At 60.5% G+C, this 9,445-nt stretch overlaps 2 protein-coding genes across 2 annotated transcripts; both read left to right on the top strand.

Annotated features, from left to right (window-relative positions):
- The first annotated feature begins 2,670 nt into the window (after positions 1-2,670).
- Positions 2,671-4,148, top strand: LOC103903900 (avidin). The gene is made up of 4 exons (XM_009285210.2): positions 2,671-2,804; positions 2,936-3,146; positions 3,596-3,716; positions 3,999-4,148. Exons 1-4 carry the CDS (start codon positions 2,733-2,735, stop codon positions 4,042-4,044), a joined length of 450 nt encoding a protein of 149 aa, XP_009283485.1. The 5' UTR covers positions 2,671-2,732; the 3' UTR covers positions 4,045-4,148.
- A 393-nt stretch (positions 4,149-4,541) lies between these two features.
- On the top strand, positions 4,542-6,442 carry LOC103903926 (avidin). The gene is made up of 4 exons (XM_009285237.1): positions 4,542-4,613; positions 5,540-5,750; positions 6,219-6,339; positions 6,409-6,442. The coding sequence occupies exons 1-4, from the start codon at positions 4,542-4,544 to the stop codon at positions 6,440-6,442; spliced, it is 438 nt and encodes a 145-aa protein (XP_009283512.1).
- Positions 6,443-9,445: the final 3,003 nt, after the last annotated feature.

Raw genomic sequence — 9,445 nt, 5'->3', positions numbered from 1 at the left:
GCCCCCCCCGACCATCTCCCCCAGCCTTTGCCTGCCCTGGGAGCTGTTGCAGGCAGGGCATTGCCGCAGTGGCCCAGTGCTGCCAGCGGGTGATAAATGGCCTTTTCTTTGCTCACGGGGGAGGAGCATTCCTGCATCCACCTGGGCAGAAGAATAATGTTATCCGGGAAGGGCAGGTTGTCCCGGATGCGGCCTCCTTGGACCAGCCGGTGTCGTGTCGTCCTCCCATGGCAGAGCCCACAGCCGGTGGAGACGGACCGAGATGCTCTCCCTTAGGGTCACCGTGGCGAGGCTGGAGGGGGATGGGGGTGCCAGGGCACTGGTGCGTCTCACCTGGGCTGCCCACCTCCATTTGTCTTGTGTTGGCAGCCACTGGGGACAGTCACGTCCCGATTCAGCTGGCAAGAGATAAAAGCAGGTACCAAAGCCAGCACAGCTTCTGACTGGGCTGGGTTTTATTGCTGCTATCAGTCAGCATTGCTCTTAACCCCAGGCAATAGGCTGCCCGCAGACTTTCTTTCAAAGGTTGGGGCGTTCGGTCTGTATCAAGGGATATTTCTGCTCTTTCCTCCTCTTTTGACTGTATCACCGCAATAAAACTTGTATCTGATAGGCTCAGCTTTCAGCAACTTCTGCATGGGCACAGCTGTGGGCTAGGAGGACAATTCTTGGTTGCAGATATGATTTTCTCTAACATTTGCCTGTACTAATATTTTTCAAGGCTGACTCAATCCCAGCTTGAGCAGCAAGTTTAATTATTCATTAACCCTTTCTTCTTATTATTCATTAACCCTTTCTTGACCCCTAACATACACAGGTTTAAGCCACAGCCCTGCTGACTTTCAGCTTCTTCAGCACTTTCTGCTTTGGACTTCTTCCCTGCCTGCCCATTCCCCCTTGCCCATACCCTGCTGCGCCAGGGCTCAGGCATGGCATTGCAGGATTTAGCTGTGGTAATGATTGCCAGCCCCGAGCCGCTTCGCTGGCTGCCCTTTGGAGGGTGCAAACCCCACAGAGATACCCCAGCTCTTGGCTTGTTTTATTTTTGACTTGGCTGAGACTGGTCAAGAAATCTGCCTCTTAGAGCACTGAGCTGATCCCTGCACTTGCAAGATACGCCGCTGGGTTAGGGATCATTAAATACAGGAAAAATAAAAGTTGTGGGCAGGTAGCACCAATATTGTTTGTGTGATGCTAAAATAAACCTACGGCTGTAAATGAGCTGTGGGTTGCCACCAGCAGCGGTGCCAGCATGGAGACGTTGTGTTGCCCATCCCCATGCCCACCGGTGGCCACGGGGTCCCTGTGGGAGCTCCCTGAACCAAGGTGGTGGCAAGGAGATGATGGCAAGGCGGTGATGGTGAGGGGCTGATGGCTGCCCCTCCTGCCCCTCCTGCCCCTTGCAACCTTCCCAGACCAACCATGCTCATGATCACAAACGTCGGCCACACTCCAGGTAGTGCCTGCCTGCCGAAAAAACAGCCAAAGCAAACAGCAGCTGCGTGGGAAAACACACCTTGTTCTGCAGTTAATTTCTAAGACAGAGGGAAACAAAGACTGGGGCAGGAATTTCCCGTGGGCAGCCAGCTCTCTGGCCAGGGAGCTCTTGCAGGCAGGGGTGCAAGAGGGCTGTGGGGCTCCTGCAGGGAGGAGAGGGGGGCATTCAGATGCCGGCGGCAGAAGTGCGGTGCTCCCCAGCCTGGGTAGCAATGAATTTTACTATCAGAGAGAAATTGGGGCTCAAAGGTGAGATTAAAGGGAAAGCAAAATTTGGGAAGTATTTCTGAGATGTTGCAAAGAGTTGCCTTGTCTCCATTTTAAGAAAAGGAACATTTTCTGGTGAATAGGGCTCCATCAGCTCTTGCTGTGCTGACTGGGGGAATTAAAACACACGTATTTTAGGAGGCTGCCTTGAAAATAACTGAGGAATGGGTGAGAAAATCTGGTGTGAACCAAGCCACTTCAGCCTCCCCAGCCAGAAACAACTATAACTTAAGGGGAATTATAGAAATACGTGCTTAAAGTTATTTAAGAATCACTGTGTAAATACAATTTTTGTCAGCATTAAAATGTGACGTCCAAGATATTCAGGGAATGTTTGTTTTTCATAAACAAAATAATTTCCTTCCAACAAAAGCCAGTTTGTAAAAAAAGCAACAAACCTTCATGCCAGCCCCGGGTGAGAGGAGATGGGGTGCTTTGTAGCCTGATTCAGAACCGTGGGAGGATAAAGCAAAGCCCTGAAAGGAGCCCAGTGCTGGGTGGGTTTGCACAAGGACACCTGGTGAGGAGGAGCAGAGTGAGGCCGTGTGCTGCAGCTGATCCTGGGGTGCATTTGGGTTAAGGCTGCTTGGCACCCCTGTGCACCCTGGGCATAGCAGTGGGATGGCAAATGGGTGGTAGAAGGGACAACAGCCTCTGAGAGGGGTTTTCCCTGGCTAAGCATCCATCCTGGTAGTCACTGACCTGCAGGAGCCAGGGCCTCCCCGTGAGGTGTCAGGGAAGCATGAGCAAGGACAGTTTTAGCAGTCACTTCAGGGAATATCTGCCTACAACCACCCTCTTGTATGACTGGAAACTGCAAATTTGGAAACACCCAGATTGCACAACGCCCTGGCCGGAGCTGCCACCCACAGCCCTGGCAGCAATAAAAAGGCAAGAGAGCAGGCACATCGGTAGAGCCCTGCGAGGAGCACATCCCCAGGTACACCAGCTGTCTGCCCGCTGCAGAGATGGTGCAAGTGACTTCCTTCCTCCTGGTGCTCAGCCTGGCCCTTGTGGTTCCCAGCCTCTCTGCAAGAAAGGTAACAGCAGGGCTGGGATGCATGGGACAGGGTGGGCAGGGGGGCTGCAGCTCCTGGGGGTGCCCATTCCTGCCGCCCTGCCTGCGCCCAGGCTGTGCTGCAGCACCAACGCTGAGTCCCCTCCGCTCCAGTGCATGCTGACCGGGCGCTGGATGAATGACCTGGGCTCCAACATGACCATCGGGGCCATGAACGAAAAAGGCGACTTCGCTGGCTCCTACCACACGGCCGTGACTGCCACCACAAATAAGATCCAGGTGTCACCGCTGCAGGGATCCCAGCACCACACGAACCAGAAGAGCCAGCCCACCTTTGGCTTCACCGTCAACTGGAGCTTTTCAGGTGCTTCTCCTTTCCCAGCCTCCCAGCAGTGTCCCCAGACCTCCCCTGCCCTCCCTGTGATGTCCTTGATGCTCTTCTGCCCTCCCCTACAGTGTCCTTGATGATCCCCTGCCTTCCCCTGTGGTGTCCCCAGTGCTCTCCCATCCCCTGTGGTGTCCCTGATGCTCCCCCATCCTTGGCTCCAGAGCTGCATGGCTGGTGTCACCTCCTGGTCCCAGGCTGCAGAGGGTGTGCTGGGGGCTGAAGCCTGCTGCTGTCTGCCCATCTCTGTGTGAGACCCCCAGCCCTCTGACCCCTCCTGCCCGCTTTCCCCATCACCGCTGTCCCCAGAGAGCAGGGACAGCCCAGGTCTACTGTCCCCTGCACCGGGGCAGGCTGCAGGGCCACGGCTCGGCACAGACCTGCCGCCCTGGCCACGTTCATCTCCACCTCCTGCCCCATCCCCGCAGACTCCGTCACCGTCTTTACGGGCCAGTGCTTCCTGAATGAGGAGGGAAAGGAGGTTTTGAAGACCATGTGGCTCCTGCGGTCACACGTGGACAACATTAAGAATGACTGGAAAGCCACCAGGTGAGTCCCCTGACCCTGCCCCACACGGGTCCCCTGTGCATCCCCAGGGGGTCGGGGCTCTCCCACCCCGCGGTGCTCAGCACCCGGCAGAGCTGCTGCCGGTGTGGGGGTGACCGAGGATGGGGTACTTGTGCACAGCCTCCCGGAGGTCCTGCCAAGGCACAAATGCTGCTGGGGGGTGGGATGGGGCTGGGTGGGCGTTCAGCACTGGGAGGGTGCATTTGCCTTTTGTGCATGGTTGCATTTCCCACCTTTACGTCTCCTCCCGCTGTGTCCCCACAGGGTCGGCATCAACGTCTTCACCCGCCTGCCCTCACAGAAGGAGTGAGGGTGGCAGCATGGGGGTTCCTGGGCCGGCGGCAGTGCTGGGGGTGTGGACCCCCCCTCCTGCCCCACCACCTGCTCTTCCCAATAAAGCTTTGCTGCAAACACCCACCTGGCTCCTGTCGTGTCGTGGCTCAGTGCCCACATTCCTCCATCCCCCCAGCAACATCCCATGGCCTCTCCTGACACCATTCCCAAGGTCCAGTGTGTGTCCCCTGCTGTGACCCCCCCACGGCCCAGGCTCCTCCATCGCAGCCCCCACCACACCGCCGTGCTCCCTTGGGACCCCCACCTTGCCTGGGGGAGCAGGACCCCGCTCAGTCCAGCGTGGTGGCTGGTGGCCCGTCTCCCACCAGGGTGGCCCTTGGCAGGAGGCCTGGCATGGGCGGCCGCTGCCCGGTCGCAGCCCCCTCCGCTATAAAAGGGACCGAGCGGGCACGGGGCGGCAGCGCAGGCAAAGTCCGGGCACTGCGCACGGCCGCCACCGCCGCCACTGCCGCCATGGGGAGCATCAGCTGCTGCCTCCTGCTCTCCCTGGCCCTGCTCAGCCTCCGCGCCGCTGCTGCCAGGAAGGTAGGGGAAGCCTGGGGGCAGCACCCGTCCGGGGGGCTGCCCGCTCCTGCTGTGCCATGCCGTGCCATGTCATGCTGTCCCCAGGGTGCAGGGTGACTGGATGAGGGGCTGCACATCCCGGCTGTGCTGTGCTGTGCCATCCCTGGGGTACAGTGTGAATGGCCAAGGGGCTGCCTGCTCTTGCTGTGCTGTGCTGTACTCTCTGGTGCCATGCTGTCCCATGCTGTGCCATGCTGTGCCATGCCATGCCGTGCTGTGCCCTGCCACAGTGTGTTGTGCCATACTGTGCTGTGCCATGCCGTGCTGTGCCGTGCTGTGCCCTGCCACAGTGTGTTGTGCCATACTGTGCTGTGCCATGCCGTGCTGTGCCCTGCCACAGTGTGTTGTGCCATACTGTGCTGTGCCATGCCGTGCTGTGCTGTGCCACGCCGTGCAGTGCTGTGCTGTGCCACGCCTGGGGCACAGCGTGCATGGCTGAGGGGGTTGCATGCTTTCCCTGTGCCATGACACGCTGTGCTGTGCCATACCAGCACACAGCGTTTGTGTCCGAGGGGCTGCCTGCTCTTGCTGTGCCCTGCTGTGCCCTGCCGTGCCCTGCTGTCCTATGCCATGCCGTGCCATCCCAGGGTGCAGCATGAGTGACTGAGGGGGCTGCCAGCTCTGGCTGTGCTGTCCCTGGGATTAGTGTTGGTCACCTACCCCTGGTATAGGGGGGTACCCAGCACCCCCAGCTCTGCACTGCCCTGGCCTGCCCTGCCATGGGAGCGAGAGGTGCTGGCCCAGCCGGTGCCGCCGGTCCCAGCTGCCCTGCGGAGGGGCCATGCCAGCCCCAGATACACGGGGCACACGTCCCACTGCCCAGGCAAGCTGGAGGGGGGCTGTGGCTCGGCACTGCCCAAGGTGCCGGCACAACCCCCGGTCCCCAGTGTGACCTGCAGGGACTGTGGAGGAACGAGCTGGGCTCCAACATGACCCTCTCAGCCCTGGACGCGGCCGGGACCTTCTCGGGCTCCTACCACACCGCCGTGGCGGCCACCAACAAGCAGATCCTGGTGTCACCCCTGCAAGGGGCCCAGCAGCACGCCAGTGCCAAGGGGCAGCCCACCTTCGGCTTCACCGTGCAGTGGCAGTTCGCAGGTACAGCGGTACCCAGCAGGGCATCCCAGGGCAGCCAGTGATCCCCTGCCCATGCTGGGAGCGGGGTGCTCCCCAGCTGGTCCCACATACCCCCGTGGCACCCAAAGAAACACTGGCTGTGGCCACAGACCGGCTACATGCGCTCGCTCCTGCCATGGGATGTGGCGGGGGGAGGGCTGCCTGTCTGGGGCAGGTGGCAGGGGTGTCTGTCTGTCTGTCTGGGAGGGGTGATGAGAGTCTCCATCTGTCTGTCCAAGGGACACAGCAGGTGTGGTGCCCATCTGTCTGTCCGGGCAATGTGGAAGCCACCCATCCGGGCAATGTGGCAGGGAGGTCCATCTGGCTGTCCCAGGGCATGTGGCGGGGGGTGTCTGTCTGTCTGTCTGCCTGCCACAATCAGGTGGCCGAGGTTCCCATGTCTGGAAGTGCAGGCTCTGAGCCCCCTCTGTCCCACTTGGACCCCACCAGACTCCACCACCGCCTTTGTGGGCCAGTGCTTCATGGACCACCGCGGGAAGGAGACACTGGAGACCATGTGGCTCCTGCGAGAAGAGGTCCCATCCCGCAGGGATGCCTGGAAAGCCACGAGGTGAGCCCTGACCCTGCCCTCCCACCCCGCAGCCCTGCCTCCCCTCCTGCTGACATGGCTTCCTCGCAGGGTCGGCACCTCCATCTTCACGCGCATCAAGTGATGGGGATGGGGACCGAAGCTGCCTGCACCCTGCTGTCCCACCTGCATCCTCGAGGCTCTCTGCTGTCCCGGTCCCGGGCTGGGCTCCCGCCTGCTCCCAGCATCCTGGCCGGGAAACACACCCTCGCTCTGCCCTGCTTCCTCCCAGTGCCTCCCAGTGCCTCCCAGCAGCCTGCTGGCAGGGCCCCCCCTTCCCAAAGCTTGCTGCCACCACACATGGAGCCGAATAAACCTCTCTCCGCCTGGCAAAGAGCCGTGCCCCATGTGTCCCTGGGGTGCAAGAAGCCACTCTGTGGCCATGGGCAGAGCGAGGTGGGGGGCAGGGGGTGGCTCAGGGAGGGCAGGGTGGTGTTTCGGGGGGCTGGGAGGAACGGGGCTGGGGGGACAAGGGGAGGACCCAGCCAGCTGGGTAATCCCGCTTCCTGGCCATGGCTTTGGGCCTCGGCAGGTGCCTTCTTGCCTGTGCCCCTGTTTGGGGCACCCACAGGGGCCCTGCGGTGGGTGGCCCCGGGCAGCATCCCTGGTGCAGAGCAGCGTGATGCCCCATGGCCCGGGGTCGGGGTGAAGTCTGCGTGCAGGCAAGCCAGCACACTCACCTCACCTCATCCTGCATCTCTGCACCTCAGTTTGCCCTGTCTTCCCATTAAATTCCATTGCCAGCTACTGCTCTGGGTTGGGGGGGTTGGTCCTGGGTGCACATATGGGGAAGGGCTGGGTGCCAGCCCCCGTAGAGGGGACCATGGTCATAAGCTGGGAGCCTGCGGTGTTGGGGTGGTCCAAAGTCCAGGCTGGATACTGGAGGGACCTGGGGCTCCCGGGACAGCTACTAAGCAGACTGGGTGGCTAAGGCCAGATACTGGAGGGATCCCTGCTGTAAATATGTACATATGCATGTATTTCTCACTAACTGGCCGTCACCCCATTAGCCCGAGGGTGGAAGAGGATAAGCCTCCTTTCGGGCGCTCAAATTCACAGGACAATGCCTGTACGTTAAACTTTATTTTACCAGCTTGTTAGGAAAGAAAACAAAGAAACACGTCAAACAAGGGCGCAATGCCCTTTGTACGGATCCATCTAACACATGAACTCACTAATTCATCACTTCAGCAACTCATGAAGTGTCTGACTCACAAGTTGCCTAATCTGTAGCTCCTAACTCAGGTGCCCCTGAGCACCCTGGGGAGAAGCTGTGCGGGCAGGGAGAGACATGAAGGGCTCAAAGGAAGAAGGTGCTGCCTCGGGGCTGCAGGGCTGCTGAGGGAAGAGACTGTTGGATGGGGCAGGGACTTTGGGGTAGAGAGCACACAGCGCCCCAGGAAACTGTCAGGGCCTGTCCACCATCCTCTTCCTCTCACGGTGTGCCCGCCCTTCCCCAGCCTTCCTCAGCCTCTGCTCCATTCCCTCCTTCCCTGCTGGGCTCTGGGGCTGCTCTCAGCCCCCACGGCTCCTGGAGACTGCACGGACCAGAGCCTATCCAGGGTATGCCTGTACCAGCCAAGCCCAACTGGCTGACATGCCTGGTGTTTCAGCTTTCTATCAAAAGCCACAGCTGCATCCTTATCCTCACCCCTGCACCCTCATCCTCACCCCTGCCTTCCACATGCAGCCCCTCAGTTCAGCCCCGTTGCACACTGGCATCCTTGGCACTTCCCTGACTGCCCTGTGCTCATTCTCACGCTCGCCCCCCCCACAAACGCCCGCTGTGGCTGTCACCAGCAGCATGAGTGGGTCCCCAAACACTTCTCCAAACGGTCTGTGAGGTTAAAGCCTCCAGACCCCAGTGGGAGTGGGAGGATGGGGCTGGGAGCCCTGGTGGGGGGACCCCACCAGGGGACATGGGGCCACCAAGAACCATGCGGGACCCCCAGGGAGTAAGACTTCATCTCTGTCCTTTCGTCACCCCCACAGCTGCAAATTCCCTGTCTCTTGGGGGTCTCCTAAGAAGGCAGCCCATGGGATGGGAGATGATGTAAGCAGCTTCCTTGCTAAACAGGGGAACAGAAACAGAAAGCAAAACCATAGCGTTCACAGGAAGCCAGCACTAACAGTGTCACTGCCACCGGTCCCCAAGCCACGTTTGTCAGCTGCCCCAAACATCCCCCATCCTGGCCCCGCTTCCCATACGGCCCCATCCTTGATCCTTCAGCAGCTGTCCTGCTCCCCCACAGCAACAGCCCACCCTGGCCTGATCCTGCCCCGACCTTCACTGGCCTTTTGCTCTCGCCTGATACGTGCAACCAGGGCTGCCCACCTGCAGCCAGCAATGCCCTGGGGTTTTCCTATCACTGTTGGGACAGGTTCGCTTCCTTCATCTGCCAAATCCCTGGAGCCACTGCAGATCACCAGCCGTCCCCACACACATACCCTCGCCTTGTCCTCGCAACTCCCCGTCCTTCTGTCCCCCCCCGACCAGGGGGCAGTTTGGGTTGCAGGGGCTCCTGCAGGGCAGGGGTGAATCCCAGGCACAGCCCTCAGCCAGGAGACACTGGGACCCGGGCCAGGGACCCCCAGGCTGAGCCACGTCAGCAGGCAGCTCCAGTCAGTCCTGTCTACATCCCCAGCCCTGTCCCGGTGCCCATCCCCATCCCTGTCCCTGTCTCCAGGGAGGACACTGACAGGACCTCCTGCCGAGGCAGGTGCTCCAAGGTGGGGGGGATGCTCCGGGGTTGTCCCTGTCCCCAGGAGGGATGTGCATGGGGATCCCTTCCCTGGTGCAGGGGCCATGCATGTTGGGGACCCCCACCGCAGGGACATGCAGGGGAATTGGGACAGGGGTAACCTGAGGACCCTGCCCCAGGGGGTGGCTTGCCCTTGACCGGGGAGGTGTGGTGTGGGAGACGACAGGCAGTGCTTGGAGCAGGAGCTGGAGCCTTGCAGGTGGGATGCTGCAGGGCACTGGCTGTGCCACCTCCTTGGCCATGCAGGAGCCCAGCGTGAACCCGAGGGCTCTACCCATCCCAGTGGGCTCTCCACTCGTGCCGAGCCACTCTCCACACATTGGTGC

The sequence above is a fragment of the Aptenodytes forsteri genome, unplaced genomic scaffold, assembly GCF_000699145.1.
Source record: "Aptenodytes forsteri isolate BGI_AS27 unplaced genomic scaffold, ASM69914v1 Scaffold120, whole genome shotgun sequence".
Taxonomy (NCBI): Eukaryota; Metazoa; Chordata; class Aves; order Sphenisciformes; family Spheniscidae; genus Aptenodytes; species Aptenodytes forsteri.
This window is presented reverse-complemented; position numbering and strand designations above follow the sequence as displayed.

Coding starts and splice junctions, on each gene's coding strand:
- LOC103903900 (XM_009285210.2), top strand. CDS start 2,733: ATGGTGCAAGTGACTTCCTTCCTCCTGGTGCTCAGCCTGGCCCTTGTG. Junction 2,805..2,935: donor CCAGCCTCTCTGCAAGAAAG/GTAACAGCAGGG, acceptor CCTCCGCTCCAG/TGCATGCTGACCGGGCGCTG. Junction 3,147..3,595: donor CGTCAACTGGAGCTTTTCAG/GTGCTTCTCCTT, acceptor CCATCCCCGCAG/ACTCCGTCACCGTCTTTACG.
- LOC103903926 (XM_009285237.1), top strand. CDS start 4,542: ATGGGGAGCATCAGCTGCTGCCTCCTGCTCTCCCTGGCCCTGCTCAGC. Junction 5,751..6,218: donor CGTGCAGTGGCAGTTCGCAG/GTACAGCGGTAC, acceptor GGACCCCACCAG/ACTCCACCACCGCCTTTGTG. Junction 6,340..6,408: donor GATGCCTGGAAAGCCACGAG/GTGAGCCCTGAC, acceptor GCTTCCTCGCAG/GGTCGGCACCTCCATCTTCA.